This window comes from Lupinus angustifolius, chromosome LG05, assembly GCF_001865875.1.
Source record: "Lupinus angustifolius cultivar Tanjil chromosome LG05, LupAngTanjil_v1.0, whole genome shotgun sequence".
Taxonomy (NCBI): Eukaryota; Viridiplantae; Streptophyta; class Magnoliopsida; order Fabales; family Fabaceae; genus Lupinus; species Lupinus angustifolius.
In genome coordinates this window covers 26,185,111-26,203,588 of record NC_032013.1, presented here as the reverse complement: position 1 = coordinate 26,203,588, position 18,478 = coordinate 26,185,111, and the positions used below count along the sequence as shown (strand labels likewise).

The window sequence follows — 18,478 nt, the reverse complement described above, 5'->3', positions numbered from 1 at the left end:
ATATCGCTAACCTTGTTATTTTCCCTTTTAAAGTGATTCGAGTGGGGTATATATTAGACCACCACTTTGAGACATAAGGGATCTATTCTTTCATGTAATCATTTAGGTATATATTTCATAAATCTAGACTTTTAGCGCAGAACATATATGATAGTTAATGAGCATGTTTATCAACATTAACTAAATGCTTTTCTCATCAAACTTATTTGTAACTTATATTATTTGATACTAGACACACTCATTTTCCTCTAAAATTGCATTCCTATTGCTTGGTATTGGATGTGTACATAAGCATGCTATAAATTTCAAATATATATAATAGTTTCCACATAATATAAATTAATTTGACTGCTTTACAAATTGATTAAAGGCATTTTAACTTGTTTCTTACACAATTATAAACGTCGATCATGTTATTTTTTTGAGTTCGACCCTAGATTCGAAAGCTAATCTGACATTGAATGTCAACAGAGCTATTTTTTGAACTTGTATTCATCTTTACACTTGTTTAAATATAATACATAAATCTTTTAAATAAAGTTTTCGTAATATTACGTATTATTATTAATATGTAATTTAACGTGTATGAAATTATATATATATATATAGGTATTTTCTTAATCATTTATTTATACAATATATAATAAAAAAAAAGGGAATCAATAAATCATTTGTAGAGGAGTGCCTCCAAAGTTTACCTTCCCCATAACTGAGTGATTTAAGCTACTCATATATCACTCCTCCATTTCTGATCAACCAAAGAAAAGTTAAAGGGTACCCTCCAATCTAAGGGACTGTACCCTTCTCACGTTATCAACAGTATAATTATTATTATTGTTGCAGATCCAAGGGTGCAGAAATTATTACTAGCAGCTAGGTCCAGCTGAAATGAGTAGGCCAGGGGCAATGGCCTAGGATAATACTATAATAGGGACTTAGAAAAAACACTCACACTTAACTCTTTGTTATCTCTAGTTTGAATCTTGACTTGCTTCAATTAAAGTAACTATATCTATCTTGAGAAGAGGTGAAGAATGAGTGAAGTTATACAATATATATACAAGATCACTGTGCATGGGAACATGTTACGGGGAAATCTTGTACACCATGTTTGGTTTAAGAAAACGTTTATCTGTTTTGAGCCAAGAATTGTTGTATGGAAGCACCTCCTTCACCCCTCCACTTCTTGCCTCTCATAAATCATGGCTGCATATTCATTCGGATTGTTACGTTGCATGGCTCATTTATATCATCATATTATTCTTAGACCCCTCTTTCTCTATTTCTTCATTCAATCATTCTTTCTACCTAATACCTATCACCATCTGAATCTACCCAACTACAAGTTGGATTCTAGGGTTCAGCTATATTATCTGTTTGCGAGTTGAATTTGAAAGAAAATGAGGGGAATTGGAAAACTTTAAAGTCATATCGGCATTGTATTTAACGGCTCTTAAGCCATCTGTTTTCATTTCAACTCGGGAACAATCCTCTAGAATTAATTAAGTAGGGCATAGTGGGCCTAAAATGATACCAATTATTTGATGCAATGTTCCATCTGTGGGCCTGAATTTGTAGCAGTTTCCGTGTGTCAATTATTGGAGAGATTATTACACTAGACTGTGTAATGATCTCTCCACTTTTTTCAGGAAGTAAGATATTGTTGTAACTGAACTGAACATGATATTTCAACCTTGATTTTTTTGTATATTATTATTTTTTCCACCTTTTCATTTGCATACAAACAATACTGGTAAGTGGACAAAAAAGAAATACATAACATGAGTGTGCACTAACAAAATTTGACGTGACACTGCTGGGTTTAGTGTTGTAGATAAATGAAGGGTTATTCAAGTGTTTATGGAACATTTCTACAGGAAAACTATAGATATATCAGTTTTGAAGCCATCAGAACTACCAAAAGGGTCGGTAGAAGTCACAATATCTTGTGATGATACTTCACTTTCTCTACTTTTTTATGCATTTGAGATAGCCTGCAAAAGACATTCTTTCAGGTTTGAATCTGCATCCGAAACCATTTTTGATATGAGTTAAACTCCTCTCCATTAATAGAGAGATAAGTTAGGAGAAAATACACTAAAAACTCAATAGACAATAACATTTATGACCTTTACTTTTCCTTGAAATTGCAATTTTGACCTTAAAAATACACTACAAAGTCTTTTTCGTTTGATATAGATTACTTAATCTTCAAGTCTTGTGAACTTGGGCTTGAACAACTTACCATTTGTGCTATATGATTATTAGGATATTATAATTATGTTACTATACATATTTAGAAATTTATAAATTACAAGTTTAGATACTCGACTTATTATTCATGTTTTTTTAAATTTTTGACCAAAATTACTAATTATTCTACTTTACCATAAAATTGTATTATCAAATATCGATTATATACTTTATCACAAATTGTTGTTGAGAGATTACTCATTTAGAACAACATATGACAACAAAATGCTTATAAAATAAAACTATCAGAAATCATATTCCATATTTAAATAGATTTGAATTAGTTCTTCTAAAATTTATTGGTGCGTCTTTATCTCTAATAATTTAAGCACGTTTTCCTAAGAACATAACACATGGCAATCAAATCTTGAAAAGATGATTAAAGTGTATATATTCATTGACCACGTTAAGTAATAAACACAAATACTTTAAATAATAATAAAATAATAATAAACTTGTTTTTCCTTTTCTCCTTTTCTCTCCAAACTCTCGCTTCCTCTGTTACTACCTCATTCAACACACCCTCTTCAATCTCCTTTGCTTCTCATTATTTTTTCCTTATAAAGTTTTAGTTTTTAGTTTTTTTTCTTAATTCCTATTTGCACTTTTTTTTTATTTCAATGCATGGTTTGGGGTGATTGATTTCTGTAAAGGAATGTAACTGTAGAAGTTGGAATCGTATTCTGAATAAAAAGTTTTCATCTTCATTGTTGGGGATGTTAAAAAATTTGTATTTTTTTTTCTTTTGATTTCTAGTCTTATCCTTGTTTTACACCATATTACGGTTTTGCCCCTAACCGGTTGAATAGGTTGGGAAATCTCATTGGATTTGAGTGGATTCTGGAATAAAGTTTGGAATTTTGACCCAATGGACCCCTTAATCAGGTGATTATGTGGAAAAATTTGAGTGATTTTTTGGCTAGGTTATGCAGAATTAGGTTCTGAGTTGGGAACAAATCTGAGTACAAAAGGGTTGATATAGTTACTTTGTGTGACTGGTATTAAACGTGATTTTATGATGGATCATGTTGTTGGTGGCAAGTTTAAACTTGGAAGGAAAATTGGGAGTGGCTCTTTTGGGGAGCTTTATATAGGTATCTTCTTTTGAAAAATGTTAGTTGTAATTTGTTTTTGAAGCATTGTCATACATTGTTTTTAACATATTCCTTCTATTCTCTATACAAGCTGTTAATGTACAAACTGGAGAGGAAGTAGCTATCAAGCTGGTATGCTATGATCTTTTAGAGATTGATTAATGTTTTCCGGTTTCTGGTTGCATTTTTACTACTCAATTGTGCTTATGTGATCAAATCGCCATGATTTACCTTGTGGAACACTCAAATATGTTTTTAGAATTTATTTTAATACCACTTATTGATATTAGTTTGCTCATGATATTGTTTGTTCCCCCAAATTTTGCAGGAACCTGTGAAGACCAAGCATCCACAGCTTCACTATGAGTCAAAATTGTATACGCTTCTACAGGGAGGAAGTCAGTTTATATCTCTATTTCTTTTTAGCATTTTGGATTATAAAAGTATTAGCTAATGCAGACACTGAATGCTATTTTTTCGCATGGAAATTGTTCCTAAACCGGCATTATATATTTGTTCTATTTCCTTTAATCCGGAGGATAACCTCATTGGTGTTGAGGATCTCCTGTTAATGAAATCAGAAGCACTAGTCTTAAACCACACTCTCAAAGTAATATTAACTAATTACGACTGAAAAGGTGTAAATGATCGAGACGTGTCCTTTTTGAGTAATCCTTTTTTGTTCCTTATTGATGAAGCGTTTGGGGTGATTGATTTCTGTAAAGGAATGTAACTGTAGAAGTTGGAATCGTATTCTGAATAAAAAGTTTTCATCTTCATTGTTGGGGATGTTAAAAAATTTGTATTTTTTTTTCTTTTGATTTCTAGTCTTATCCTTGTTTTACACCATATTACGGTTTTGCCCCTAACCGGTTGAATAGGTTGGGAAATCTCATTGGATTTGAGTGGATTCTGGAATAAAGTTTGGAATTTTGACCCAATGGACCCCTTAATCAGGTGATTATGTGGAAAAATTTGAGTGATTTTTTGGCTAGGTTATGCAGAATTAGGTTCTGAGTTGGGAACAAATCTGAGTACAAAAGGGTTGATATAGTTACTTTGTGTGACTGGTATTAAACGTGATTTTATGATGGATCATGTTGTTGGTGGCAAGTTTAAACTTGGAAGGAAAATTGGGAGTGGCTCTTTTGGGGAGCTTTATATAGGTATCTTCTTTTGAAAAATGTTAGTTGTAATTTGTTTTTGAAGCATTGTCATACATTGTTTTTAACATATTCCTTCTATTCTCTATACAAGCTGTTAATGTACAAACTGGAGAGGAAGTAGCTATCAAGCTGGTATGCTATGATCTTTTAGAGATTGATTAATGTTTTCCGGTTTCTGGTTGCATTTTTACTACTCAATTGTGCTTATGTGATCAAATCGCCATGATTTACCTTGTGGAACACTCAAATATGTTTTTAGAATTTATTTTAATACCACTTATTGATATTAGTTTGCTCATGATATTGTTTGTTCCCCCAAATTTTGCAGGAACCTGTGAAGACCAAGCATCCACAGCTTCACTATGAGTCAAAATTGTATACGCTTCTACAGGGAGGAAGTCAGTTTATATCTCTATTTCTTTTTAGCATTTTGGATTATAAAAGTATTAGCTAATGCAGACACTGAATGCTATTTTTTCGCATGGAAATTGTTCCTAAACCGGCATTATATATTTGTTCTATTTCCTTTAATCCGGAGGATAACCTCATTGGTGTTGAGGATCTCCTGTTAATGAAATCAGAAGCACTAGTCTTAAACCACACTCTCAAAGTAATATTAACTAATTACGACTGAAAAGGTGTAAATGATCGAGACGTGTCCTTTTTGAGTAATCCTTTTTTGTTCCTTATTGATGAAGCGGGGATTCCCCATCTCAAGTGGTTTGGAGTTGAGGGAGACTACAATTGCATGGCTATTGACCTTCTTGGTCCAAGTCTGGAAGATTTGTTCAATTATTGCAACCGGAAGTTAACATTGAAGACAGTGTTAATGCTTGCTGATCAATTAGTAAGTCTACATGGCAACTATTATCAAATAAAGTATTTTAAAAAGCTATTTAACATTTTATTTGCTTCACATTATTGTTCAGATTAACAGAGTTGAATATATGCATTCAAGAGGCTTCCTTCACCGTGACATAAAGCCCGACAATTTTCTGATGGGCCTAGGACGTAAAGCAAATCAGGTATTTCATTTTGTTGAAGATGCTTCTGTTGTTATTCATATGAATGGAAAAGAACTACACTTTTTAGTGGTTCTCATACAGTCAAAACAGATCTTGGAATAAATGATTGGTAGATTTTAGATGATAAATATTAAAGTTGAACATGCACATTTCAGTTACTTAATTGTATTTATGTCATGATTGGCATCTCATTTCAGGTGTACATCATTGACTATGGTCTTGCGAAAAAATATAGGGATCTTAAGACCCATAGGCACATACCATACAGGTAAGTTTTGTCATCATCTTTTCAGGATATTAATGGTGCACTATTTATCTGTTGGACACATTTTCTAGGAGGCTAAAACACTTTTGGGACAATCCAATAGGTCTTGTCTTCACCTAAATGTAGGTAGTTTAGTAAAATTCCTATTTCTTTTGTTTTGAGAAGCATTGTCTTTCTTTCATAGGGAGAACAAGAACCTTACAGGCACAGCTCGGTATGCAAGTGTCAACACTCATCTTGGAATTGGTGAGTAATGTCGTGGTATTTATTCCTTGTTATGTTGATAATCAATATTTGGAAGTGAATAACTACATTATTGTACTTGGATGTTTGCTTTTATTAATTGTACTTTATTTTGCTCGCAGAACAAAGCAGAAGGGATGATCTGGAATCTCTTGGTTATGTGCTCATGTACTTCTTAAGAGGAAGGTATGGTGATATACACATCTATTTCCCCTACTAGATTTGGATATCTTTATAATATTTGCCTTACTATCGTCTTTCATTGTACAACCTTTTTCTTCAGTCTTCCTTGGCAGGGACTGAAGGCTGGCACCAAAAAACAAAAATATGACAAAATCAGTGAGAAGAAGATATCAACTCGTATAGAGGTATTTGATTAGTTAGATTGGCAATGCTTGTAAAGAACAATAATTTTTCTCAGTATCTAGAGTTTGATGCTTAGTTTATTTTGGTGTATGATGCCATTGAGGTTTATCATAGAAGACGGGTGAGGCCTGAAATCCAGTTCCATGATAGTTTGTGCTTTGCATGTGAATACTTATTTCAAACCAAAGTGCATGTTTCTCTTGTGCATTAGAACTAGGTTGATTTATGCTACTGATATTGAATGTTACAATCAACTAAACTCTCTCATGTTGATTTTCCCTTTGTAAGTCATAACCATATATTCTTTGCATTCAACAGTTTACATAACTTGGACATTTTGTTCTCGTCTTTTCCCCTTCTGATGTGGCTTTAATTTTATTGGTCCTGTTATTTTGTATAATAACAGGTGCTCTGCAAGTCATATCCCTCAGAATTTGTTTCATATTTCCATTATTGCCAATCATTGCGGTTTGAGGACAAGCCAGAGTACTCATATTTAAAAAGGCTTTTTCGAGATTTATTCATTCGAGAAGGTCCCTTACTCAACATCTAAACTTGATACTAGCGTTCTGAATAGAAATTGATTTGGATATTGTTAGTGCAGGCTATCAATTTGACTATGTTTTTGACTGGACTATATTGAAGTATCCACAGATTGGTAGCAGCTCTAGAGGGCGGGTTAGTACTTTTATATCTTGCTTTTTATGATTCTGCTTCCAGTGGAGGTCTCTTACTATAGTTGTTTAATAGCAGCATGATAGTGGCAAGGCAGCTATGAATCCAGGACCATCTGTACAAAAGCCAGAAAAGATCTCAGGTCCGCTCTCTTTCGGTAGAATAGGATAATCCTACTAAGGGATTTTTAGAAGAGCTTATAGAGATTGTTGGGAAGTAAGTCTCCCATCGCCTACCTCATTCTCCTAAGCATGGTTTAAATACTTGTTGGGCTACTCCTCTCATTGCCAATTGGTTTGAGATGGAACCTTTACATGGTCTCAGAGCTAGAGCCCAACCTTTCTCCCATTGTCATGGGCCAAAAGATGCCCTTTGGTCATGGGTCAAAGGTAACCCTTCGCTTGGTCTGACATATTTTCAAAATAACTTATTAGATAAGCGCTTAATTAAGTTTGATGCAAACACTCATTCTTATTAAGCCTGACCGAAAAACAGTCCTATTTTAAGGACCAAAAACTTAATTAAGCCTATGGATTTCAGAAAATAATTATCAATAGTGGTCAAACTACTATGCTTTTCCCAAATTTCTGTTTGTATAATTCTTGGTCATGCAATTGCTTCTTTCAGTTGGGAAAGAGATTCGAGAGAAATTCTCTGGTGCTGTTGAAGCATTCTCCAGGAGGAACCCAACAGGTTCTAGCCCTCGTGATGATCACACCAAACATAGGACTTCTGATGAAGTAGCAGTGCGCAAGGATGTGGTAAATCTTTTTTTTCAACAGTGAAGATGCTGCATGCTGCATAGTGCATTACTGCATACTGATGCCCATATAGCACCTATACAGAATTTACACAAGTTTCTCTATATATCTTTCTATTATATTATGAATTTTTCCATATCAAGGTATCTGAATGGTTCGTATTTGTGTCTAGTATCTGTATCCGTACTTCGTAGCTGATGGCCAACACTTTTACATGTTTATATTTTCTACTCAATCATTCTCACATTTAGTTTTTACCTTGGGTTTTTCAGTATCATGGTCAAGAGAAGGGACGCAGTTCGTCTCGATATGGCAGCAGTTCAAGAAGACCAATAGTCCCATCAGCCATTCCAAGTTCCTCAGATGACTATACTGACAGCCGTACTGGCCAGCTGACCTCAAGTGTCATCCGCCCATCTACAGCACAGAGAATCCAACCCATGTATGAGACAAAACAAGCAAGTTTCACACGCGCTGGATCGATTAGAGGCAATCACGATGATCCTCTTCGGAGCTTTGAGCTCCTCTCAATCAGGAAGTAAACTAAGCATAATGCTGTTTCTTTTTGTCAGAAGATATTTTCATGCCAAATTAGCTTTTATTCTAAGGGTGATCTTCAAGCATTTAAGGATTCATGCTCATGTAAATCTGAATTACCATGAGGTCATAATCAACCTCACTCCCTGATATCATTTTCTGGACCAAGGTGGACTTTTTTCTGCCTCCCAGATTGTCTTCTGAACAAGATTTCGCAGCAGCCGTAACATGTTCCGAAAACCTGCTCTAGACAACCCAATCAGGCTTCTTTTTCTTATTTAAATTTTTACTAGAAAAACATGTTTTTGGTATTTTAAAAACAATAAAACTAGAATTGTAGTTTATGATACTCTTGTTCTTGTTTCTCTAGAATGAAAAACAGCACTGCCTTTATTTTAATAACAACATCTTTCCCTTGTTTTGAAAGTTGATTTTGTAGTTAAGCTAGAATTTGATCTCAAACCACAGTAGTATTTCTTATTTTCTTCTATAGTCCCACCTCATATGGTGGATATTTTTTAGAAAGTGGATTTGTCTTGGTCTTGAACTCTTGAATGAGGATATTTCCAAGCTAGTTAAATCTGGCAGAGTAAAACATGTACAATGCTTAATGAGAAGTTTCTATTTAAGGGACACTTTATTTACTGATAGTATAAAACAATTTATGACAGCAAAGGGTAAAGTTAGATTATAACTTATAAGACACCAGAACATGCTTTTCTATTTTTTTTTTTGTGCAATGTTATAACAGGAAAGGGAAACTAATTCTTTTGGTGCAAAGAAATTATTGAAGTGGCAACAATTTTGTCAACAAAATATTTGTCATTCTTAAGACAATTCAGTTATGTATTGATAATGCTGGAAAAACAACTCTTGATAATACAAAGGTCTACATGAGAAATTAACTTGTGTGCAACATTTCATTCCCACTTAAAAAAAAACATATCTATCTCATTTACATAAAGATCACTTGAAATTTCTAAGTATTAACACATCAATCTCATTCTCAAATGATCTAACATTCCATTCCATGTGCAATAATGAAATGTATATGAAGAAATGTTTAAAGAGGGGAAAAGGTAATTTTGTAATAGTAGAAGATACATTGTTATTAAACTTTGTAGTTGGAGTAGTGTAACTCTTTACAAATTGTATCCAAGTATATATACTGTTCAGAGCTGTGTTATGAAATCCTGAGAGAACATAGTTCTAAAAGGAATTCTAGTTCATAACTTTGAGTTCGGGAATCACAGTCTCATGCAAAAATTATGGGTTTCTAAGAGCCGCCAAACGCTTCTCAAGGTCATCAATGCCGGAGCTGCAATGCCATCAAATTACCAAAGTCAAACAAACTAATAAAGAAGATGCAATATGTTGGTGAACAAATAATGAAAATAAGTTCTTTTTAGCTTATTTCATAATAGTTTATAGGCCAAACACTTAAATCACTTACCAAAACACAGCCTTAGATAGGGGGAAAACAGTAATGATTAGGGGTGTGTTAATACCTGCCAACATTTTCTGTGTTCTTTGTTTTGACTCTCCCTTTGGGAGCTGTTGATAACTGCCAAAGAGTTCAAAGACAACAGAAGTTAGATTGAGCAAAAGCATCATATCAGATGATACGAAATCAGGGATTAATAACAAGTGATTCCTACCTGTGAGGCAATATCCACACCAATTTCATCAAGGACCTGCAAAAAAAGGTGAAGTGAAATTGCAATTAGTTTTTTTTTTTTTTTTGTGATTTCAAAAGCTAATGTAATCCATAAACAGTAAGATCTTAAAATTCTGCTTATCTAAAATCATTAGAACTTTTGTAAATGTAAGAAAACAAGGTAATTGAAGGAGTACTTGATTTGTGAGCTCATCAGTTTCCTCTTCAGCTTCATCATCATCTATGGCATCATCTATAGCATCTGACATCATTTCAGTCTGCACATAAATTAACATTATATAAGATTACAAGTCCAAAATCTGTATAGATAAAAACAAAGATTTCATGTTCTTCATCTTACAGTCATATCCATCTGTGCCGATTGTTTCTGGAAATCCAGCATAACTTTTGCTTGCTTTTCAGGTGCCATTTGCTGCAAATGAATTTTTGAATTCAAAGGAAGTTACAAAAACTATTATCATTTGTCGTCTCCAACGGACACGTCCAAGTTCTTGTAATGTGGGGGACTAAGTTGATCTCCTTTATATGGGATTGTGCTTGAGAGTGTACTAGTTTATCCAAAATGCATAGCAGCTCTCAAGCACAACCATACACGAAATCTGCTTAATTTCCCACATAGCAAGACTTGGAGGCATCCATTCTAAATTTTAATACAACAATTTCATGATCATGCCCCTCTCTGTGAATAAACATCAAGCTAAAATGTATTCATGCACTAAAATACGGTGTCTCAAAATCATCATAGCAACAACAACCAAACATTTATCCAACTACATCCTGTTATCATCATAACGTTGTAAAAAATAAAAACAAAACTTTACTTTCTTTTTATGAATGGAGACAAACAAAACATTGCTAAAACGGACCAATCTAAAATATTGGAACCAAAATATTTTGTATGGACTTGAAATATTATCAAAATATAAGAATGAAACTGCTACCTTATTCATAGCTGCCATTGCCTTACTAGCACCTTTCATGCCAACAGCAACAGAAGAATGGGCATGCATTGCCTGAATGAAATGACAATCATAGCTTAAGAGCATAAATCATCTACCTGCTCATAAACAATTACACAAAAAAATCATCACAAAATCAAAGACTCCAACAATCTACCTGCGTGTGAGTCGCTATGCCTCTCATCTGAGCTCGACTACCTTGAAGATTAGCAATTTGTTGCCTAAGCCTGACTAGCTGCCGAGCTAGAACTTTAGTGGCCGCCTGAAAAACGAACAAGAAAAGAGATAATATAATGTCTAGTTTTAAACTCCACCACATCAACAATAGATTTAAATGTCAGTTAGTTTGAGCTTAAAAAGTTGATTATAAGATGCTCCAAAAAAATTAGATTTCTTGAGAAGCTGAAAAATATAGTTTCTCATAAAAGCTGAATTTCAGCTTCTGCTTTCATAACTAAGTAAACATGTAAATGTTACAAGTTATTTTTTTTATCAAAAAAGTGTGAAAAAAGCCTAAGGTGATAACTTCTAAAGTATGTCTACCTAATATCAGCACAAAAGAAACCTATGATCACAAGCATATCATACCTCATTTCCTGTCTTAGCAGTTCTCTTTATCTCAGCAACAAGCTTCTTTTCCTAATAACAAAATAACTTATGTTAGATATAAGACTAAAAGTTCAGGAAGAGGATAATCACTTATAAGTAACTTTTTGACATACTTCCAATTGTAATCCTCCAATTTCCCTCTCTATACCTGGAATATCATGAAACAAGAAGAAAACAGAATATAACACATTAACTTATACACACAGAAATGTCACATTTCTAACTTTTTGTGACCAGAAAGAATGAATCATAACCACCCAAAATTCAGAGGTGATTGATTTCAAAACCACCATCCACGTTTATGATATTTTATCCAATGTCAATAAAACTGTACTAATGGTCTATAACTCTATAAGTCTATAGTGTTTGGGTTTTACAACAAAGAATGCATTATGCCACATTTGTTAGTATTTTTCACATCTATTTAGTCATGATTTTACAACAAAGAAGAAGCTGCACACAAAAAAACTGAAATTCAGCTTTTCTAGAAGCTGTATTTTTTAAATTCTCAAAAAAACACTTCCAACATGATAACTTTTGCAGAATGACTTTTTTTAAGCATTAAACAAATAAGCCCTTAAAATATAGAGTTTATGGTAATCAACTAATCATAATTGAGTAAGAAAGTGAAAGATGAGTTACCTCTAGTAGCTGTTGCCATTTCTCGTTTACTCTCCCTAAGAGCCTCTGCATAAAATAAAAAGATTGAATTTTTAACAAAAATCGAAGATGGGGTTTGAATTGGAAGATGAAATCAATGATAATATGGATAGATGAGAAAAAGGAAGAACCTTTGGAGGTGGGTTTCTTGGTGAAGATGTTCATGATGGATTTGAATGTGAAACAGAGGAAGAAGGTTGAATTGAATCAAATACTAATTATTGGTCAAAGGGAATAGAGAAGGAGAAGAAAGAAGGATCCTTGTAATTGCTAATTTCATCAAATCTTATTTCAAAAATATATACTTTTTGCTTCTTTCTCCCCAATTTCTCTTTTCTCATTCAAATTCTTTTTATTTTTAAAAGGTTTTTATCTTCTTTTTTAAGTGCAAAAAGTTCTTTTAATTTTAGACATTAGATGAGTTTCTGAATCTTAAAAGCTTGTGATCATGTACTTTTTTTTTGGTGCATTTTAAATCGGTTTTTTACTATATGAATATCTATTCGAGTCATTTTAAACAAAGGCTTAATATAAACTTCATGAATTCTAATGAAGATATGTTATAAATTTTAGGGTTGAATATATTTTTAATCTTTATAAATATATGTGGTTTTGATTTTAGTTGTCTAATTTTTTTCTTAGGTTTTAATTTGTACTTTAATTGGTCATTATTTTGTTTTTAATTATTGTGTCAACACCATAATTTATCACATCATCAAATAATATAACATGTGGTTAGTATTATGCATATCATCAATAAAAGTGAGGATGAGAGGAACCAATATATGTTAGTTTTGGTGTCTGATCCTGGTTTTTTCTTCTAAATATGCATAGCATAGGGATCCTTTTAATACTATAATAATATTAATAATGCAAAAGGTACAATTAGAATATTTCAATCCCCTACATAATGCATTAACAATTATGTGCTCCTTTCAATATGCATGCATTCTCATATCACATATACAAAGAAAATTGAGTGTAATAGTACATATTGCATTTACTCTACATGCCAAAAAACAAGTAGGAGTGTATATTCCTAGTAATAGTAATTTTCCATTTTAGTGTTAAGGCCTAAGGATAATAGAAAAATGATGAGAGTTTTGTTTGATTTGATAGAAGGGTTGATGTGGTTTTAAGGGACAGAGAGAGAAAGAGAAGGAGTGCTGCTTGTTGTTGTTGATCCGCAGGTTTTGTGTCCTTGTCTGTTCTCAGTTCTGACTATTCTGCAACATTAATCAAACCAGAATAAATCACTCTTCAAAGTTGTTACTCATACATCTTCTGTCCCATATTTTGTGTCAACCCATATATCATGAATTATTATTGAAAAATTTAATTATTAAATATTTTTCTAACTAATAAAATTGTGACTTAATATTATAAGGCAAAAAATGTGTCCCTTACTCATTATCTATGGTTTGCATATCCCAATAACAAAGGTTCATTGCCCATTATAAATTGAAATAATCATTACCATTTCTCTCTCCGAATAATCCAAATAATGAACAACAGCTCTAAACTCATTCTCTTTCTGTTATCTAATTCTAGACTCTATGTTTTGCAGTATTGTTGTTAATATGACCCAGAGTGTAGCACATACATGAAACTTTATCATCAAAAGATATAAAACATTTAATACTATTCTGATTATGACAGATATTCAATATTTACAAGCACAACTTGTATAAGAAATTTGAAAAAATGTGACAAAAGATGAATGGAACTCTATCGATTCAGGTGAAAGAAATTTGACAAAATGTGATTATTGAGTAATAAATCAACAAACAAACTATACCTTATGCTAGACTTGGATATGTGTCTAATAAATAAACAAACTAACTATACCCTTCATAATTATTACTTATTAGTGTAAGTGTGAAAAGTGTATAAATTAGTGTGAGATTAATCCTTTGCATAAACCAATGACAACCTTATAATTAATAAACAAAAAAGTTATCTAGACTGTCCTTATCTTTTATTTCATAATTAATATTACTTCATGTGTCATAAGTTATGAATTGTCAGAAAAATACTTAAAATTAAATTTTGAAGTTTATCACACATGGTGTGACACTCGTCATAGGATAACAGATATGACCACTTCTCTCCTCATTCCCTCCACCCTTATATTGTTCTAACCACAAAACATAACTTGTCACATCTCATCAATGGCTCTGTTTCCTCTGTTTTCTCTATTTCTCAATCTCTTCATTTTCACTGTCTTCTCCATTATCACTCCCTCTCATCAACAACCACCACTAGACCCAACAGAGCAAGAATCACTCTACAAAGTCCTTCACTCTATCAACCCCACCATTCCATGGCCCACTCTCTTCCCTGATGATCTTTGCCTCTCTTCTCCACATGGCATTCTCTGTGACTACCCTCTTTCCAACAACAACAACAACAACAACTACTCTCACATTGTTGAACTCAACTTTGGTTATGTCTCTGATGAAACTCCAAACCCTCCATGTTCCTTTAACTCAAAGCTCAACTCTCTTCTCTTCACTTCATTCCCTTATCTACAAAAGCTTCTATTTTTCAAATGCTTTAACCAAACACAAAATCAAATCTCATTCCCTACCAACATTACTTTCACTTTCTCTTCCAACATACAAGAGCTTGTTTTCATTGACAACCCTTCTTTGGTTACCCCTTTGAGCTCCATAATCCAAAACTTTACCAATCTTAGGAGGTTGGTGTTAATAGGGAATGGTGTTTGTGGCGAAATTTCAAACAAAGTTGATAACTTGGTCAACTTGGAAGAGTTGACTTTATCAAGTAATAACCTTTCTGGTTTAGTTCCAACAAGTTTGGACAAGGTGAAGAAGCTTGAGATTATTGACCTTAGTCACAACAACCTTGAAGGGTGTGTTCCAGAAAGTTTTGGTAACCTCACATACCTTGTGAAGCTTGATTTGAGTTATAACAGATTTGGTTGCAGGATACCAGAAAGTTTGAGATATTTGCAAAGTTTAGAGTTTTTGGACCTAAGTTTCAACCTTTTTGGTCATTTTGGGGTCCCTTTGTTCTTAGGAGAGGTTCCAAGTTTAAAAGAAGTGTACTTGAGTGGAAATTTGTTAGGTGGGGTGATTCCAGAAATATGGGAAAATCTTGGGTATGTCATTGGAATAGGGTTTTCAAAGATGGGACTGATTGGTAATATCCCAAATTCAATGGGGGTTTATTTGAAAAACTTGACTTATCTTGGGCTTGACAATAACAACCTTGTTGGACCTGTTCCTGAGGAATTTGGGCTTTTAAAGTTTGCTGATGAGATCAACTTGGAGAACAACAATTTGAGTGGTAGGGTCCCATCTTCAGTTAAAGTTGTTGGATATAAGCTGAAGTTGGAAGGAAATGAAGGACTATGTGTTGAAGAGAAATCAAGGTGTAGTGATGATAATAATGTATGCAGTTTCAGCCAACTGAAACAATGCAATTACAAGGCAGATATGGATGTTGTTAATGCTGTCCTTTTCAATAGTGGTGTGGTTTCTTTAGTGCCTTTTGATACTCTTATGTTGTTACTTGTGTTTATGTTGTTATTGTTTGTCTTTACTTGATTACTAGATTATGATGGTTCATATTTTCTTTCATTCATATCAACAACATGTCTTTGTCAATGATTTAGAGAGAGGAAAGTTACATGTTAGTTAGTAACTTAGTATGACCAGAAAGGATATCTCAAGTGTAAAGTGGAAGTGATAGTGACTGAAAATGTTTATTATTTATCATGACATTATTTGTTTACTTACATTAGTAGATGAGTTTTAATTGCAATGCTGTCTCAGAATTGAAGTTCTTTTTTTTTTACACTGTCATTCAGTTTATAGTCACATCATTAAACATTTAAAATCAGACATAGTATGACATAAAATTGTTTCACAGTGTAAAAAGATGTACATGAACAATGAACCAAAATTAAAGTGCAATAACATTGACTAATAAGATAGACATTTGACATTCATAACTGAAATACAATAAGATATATTACAATTTGAGATGTTAATTTCTTAACCAAGTACATGTAATATTTTTACCAAAACACTTGCAGGATAAAAGTGGAGCTCTAATTTCATTTTTTGTTAGAATGTGTGATACATATTTACCAAAACAGAAATGAACAGAAACAGATACTAAGAAAGGTTGTCTAAACTATAGCTAGAAAAAAAATCATCTTAAGAAAATATAGAAAAAGAATGCTAACATGCCTATTATAGTCACATGCACAGTTTCTAATTTCTATTCTTAACTAAGTAGGTTCTAAATAATGGTATAGAATTACTCTAATTTGGATAATTTCTGAAGATATTTTCATTACATTCTGTCTCAATTTTTGCATCTTTTTCAAAGGATTTATGTTTGCTCCTATAATGTGAAGATTCATCATTGTGGTCCTTTGTTTGGGCTCTTGATTTGGAAGGGTCCGATCTACCACCAACCGAACCATCTTTCGAGTTCGGCTTAGAGCGACACTTTTTAGGAGGCAAATTATTATTACTACTATTATTTTCTTGGAGTTGGAAAGAATCAACATGTTCTGTGGATTTGGTTACATTGGATGATGAATCCTTTGAATGATGTTTAGATGGCTTTTTTTGTTGCCTTGGTTTGTCTGATTTTTCCTTAGCTTGACACTCTCTCATGTTTCCTGTTGATTGTCTCCTAGACCTTGAAAACTCTCTCTCATTACCTTCATAATCCACATGCCTAGATGAACCTCCTCTGCTTGAATCTGTCTCAACAATTTGGTTCCAACAAATATGAAGAATATGTTTCATCAAAATCTAATTTTGGTATAACATATACTTACTTGCCTATACTTTAAATTATAAGATATAAAGTTGATATAAGATATAAAGGAGCCAAAATATGAATGATAATAATATATACCTTCATTTACTTGTCTTTCTGAATTGTAAGATCTTTTGCTATGAATGTCTTCATTGAGATCTACAGATGCTGATGACAATCTTGGAATAGATTCTAATCCATTCATCTGAGACAAATCAAACAATGTAATGTTCACAAAACTTGTTTGTTTTTGAATATGGTAACTAACACTTAAAAAGTGGAAATAGTGAATTACCAAGGTGACAGAAGAATTATCATAGTGATTATTATCAACTCCAATATGTGCTACATGCTTTACATCTGTGGGAAGACCAATCTCAATTTCTGGTTCTTTCTCAGTCTCTGCAAAATGCCACATTCCTTTTATTAATCACAATCATGCTTTTTGTTACTTTACATTATCATCAAATAGTTAAAACATTTTACTTACCAAATATCTGAGAAATGAATCTAAGGCCTTTAAGAAGGCCCTTCACCTTACTATTGTTGGACATGTTAAACCAATCTTCTGTGTTGGAACTTTCTTTGCAAAAGTTATAAAGCTTTACTTAACCTTTAGTAAAGCATGCAACATTGAATTTGAGAGGCATGTATATATATATATATAAGAGTAAAAGAAAGTTCAACATTTTCTATAAATTATGACATTAAGCATAACTTCACCTATGCATTATAATTAGGCCAACAATTCAAGAATCCAATCATTATTCAACAGATAGAAAAAAGACAAGACATATATTTGTACTATTTTCCCTTTTTTCCCTTAAGGGTCATGCAAAAATGTTCTTATATGATTGTTATTTCATGTGAAGAAAGAGGATCATTGTTAAAAAGTTTAAGGCAGTTTTTAATAAATGTAGAATGGAAGTGTCTATGATGAGAAAAAGGGGTGAATGTAGCAAGTAAATGTGTTTAATAGCATGCCCAATTTTAATTTCTTTAATTCTATGGTAATATTTTGCTTGTTGATTTTCACCTTCAATAAAAACCAGAAGCTGATCGAAAATTTAGGTGTGGCAAAGAAATCAATGTTATAAGTGCTAAGTATAGAATGATTATGTTGCCCAACTTTACATGGATTTCATAACTACTAAATTCACTCCTAATATTTATCATAGGCTCTAATTCACTGCTAATATCTAAGAAAATAAAATAGATTTGAGATAATTTATCTTCTTAAATTCATTAATTGAGAGAAATGAAATAAGACATGTAATAATGTAAAGTACAAACATCAAACAATTAAATAATGTGATACAAACATGTGAAAGCATATTAGATGATGATACGTAAGAAATGCATAAACCAATAAAAACACAACATG

The 18,478-nt window shown here is 32.7% G+C and overlaps 5 protein-coding genes across 10 annotated transcripts in view; 2 read left to right on the top strand and 3 right to left on the bottom strand.

Annotated features, from left to right (window-relative positions):
• LOC109348447 (protein ROOT PRIMORDIUM DEFECTIVE 1-like) overlaps positions 1-18,478 on the bottom strand; it is a 45,647-nt gene that overhangs the window by 15,404 nt on the left and 11,765 nt on the right. The gene's annotated exons all lie outside the window — the stretch shown is intronic.
• LOC109348445 (casein kinase 1-like protein 6) lies at positions 2,713-8,825 on the top strand. 5 transcript variants are annotated; one of them, XM_019588899.1, is made up of 14 exons: positions 2,713-3,347; positions 3,439-3,479; positions 4,842-4,911; positions 5,212-5,360; positions 5,443-5,538; positions 5,736-5,806; positions 5,988-6,049; positions 6,169-6,232; positions 6,330-6,414; positions 6,819-6,945; positions 7,017-7,090; positions 7,166-7,229; positions 7,715-7,848; positions 8,121-8,825. In XM_019588899.1, exons 1-14 carry the CDS (start codon positions 3,269-3,271, stop codon positions 8,388-8,390), a joined length of 1,386 nt encoding a protein of 461 aa, XP_019444444.1. In that variant the 5' UTR covers positions 2,713-3,268; the 3' UTR covers positions 8,391-8,825. The 5 variants fall into 5 exon arrangements, with proteins under 5 accessions (XP_019444444.1, XP_019444443.1, XP_019444446.1 ...); XM_019588898.1 differs by lacking the exon at positions 4,842-4,911 and adding an exon at positions 3,676-3,745; XM_019588897.1 differs by lacking the exons at positions 2,713-3,347; positions 3,439-3,479 and adding exons at positions 4,053-4,513; positions 4,605-4,645.
• On the bottom strand, positions 9,453-12,590 carry LOC109348451 (vacuolar protein sorting-associated protein 2 homolog 3-like). Its single transcript, XM_019588910.1, has 11 exons — positions 12,423-12,590; positions 12,274-12,318; positions 11,745-11,779; positions 11,611-11,661; positions 11,180-11,284; positions 11,005-11,076; positions 10,404-10,475; positions 10,240-10,320; positions 10,044-10,079; positions 9,894-9,949; positions 9,453-9,703 (listed from the first exon to the last, which is right to left on the bottom strand). The coding sequence occupies exons 1-11, from the start codon at positions 12,454-12,456 to the stop codon at positions 9,652-9,654; spliced, it is 639 nt and encodes a 212-aa protein (XP_019444455.1). The 5' UTR covers positions 12,457-12,590; the 3' UTR covers positions 9,453-9,651.
• LOC109348444 (piriformospora indica-insensitive protein 2-like) lies at positions 14,404-15,935 on the top strand. Its single transcript, XM_019588896.1, has one exon. It carries the CDS (start codon positions 14,463-14,465, stop codon positions 15,861-15,863), a length of 1,401 nt encoding a protein of 466 aa, XP_019444441.1. The 5' UTR covers positions 14,404-14,462; the 3' UTR covers positions 15,864-15,935.
• Positions 16,527-17,711, bottom strand: LOC109348450 (CRIB domain-containing protein RIC6-like). Its single transcript, XM_019588909.1, has 4 exons — positions 17,585-17,711; positions 17,390-17,496; positions 17,194-17,299; positions 16,527-17,035 (listed from the first exon to the last, which is right to left on the bottom strand). Exons 1-4 carry the CDS (start codon positions 17,646-17,648, stop codon positions 16,587-16,589), a joined length of 726 nt encoding a protein of 241 aa, XP_019444454.1. The 5' UTR covers positions 17,649-17,711; the 3' UTR covers positions 16,527-16,586.

Bases quoted from the DNA above. Each gene is read 5' to 3' on its own strand.
- LOC109348445 (XM_019588899.1), top strand. From the start codon at position 3,269: ATGATGGATCATGTTGTTGGTGGCAAGTTTAAACTTGGAAGGAAAATT. The intron at 3,480-4,841 runs GTATGCTATGAT...CAAATTTTGCAG, and splicing joins AGGAAGTAGCTATCAAGCTG to GAACCTGTGAAGACCAAGCA. The intron at 7,091-7,165 runs GTTAGTACTTTT...GTTTAATAGCAG, and splicing joins GTAGCAGCTCTAGAGGGCGG to CATGATAGTGGCAAGGCAGC.
- LOC109348451 (XM_019588910.1), bottom strand. From the start codon at position 12,456: ATGAACATCTTCACCAAGAAACCCACCTCCAAAG. The intron at 10,321-10,403 runs GTAAGATGAAGA...ATTTATGTGCAG, and splicing joins CGGCACAGATGGATATGACT to ACTGAAATGATGTCAGATGC. The intron at 9,950-10,043 runs GTAGGAATCACT...ACTCTTTGGCAG, and splicing joins GTGTGGATATTGCCTCACAG to TTATCAACAGCTCCCAAAGG.
- LOC109348444 (XM_019588896.1), top strand. From the start codon at position 14,463: ATGGCTCTGTTTCCTCTGTTTTCTCTATTTCTCAATCTCTTCATTTTC.
- LOC109348450 (XM_019588909.1), bottom strand. From the start codon at position 17,648: ATGTCCAACAATAGTAAGGTGAAGGGCCTTCTTAAAGGCCTTAGATTC. The intron at 17,300-17,389 runs GTAATTCACTAT...GATTTGTCTCAG, and splicing joins ATAATTCTTCTGTCACCTTG to ATGAATGGATTAGAATCTAT. The intron at 17,036-17,193 runs GTATATATTATT...TTGTTGAGACAG, and splicing joins AGAAAGACAAGTAAATGAAG to ATTCAAGCAGAGGAGGTTCA.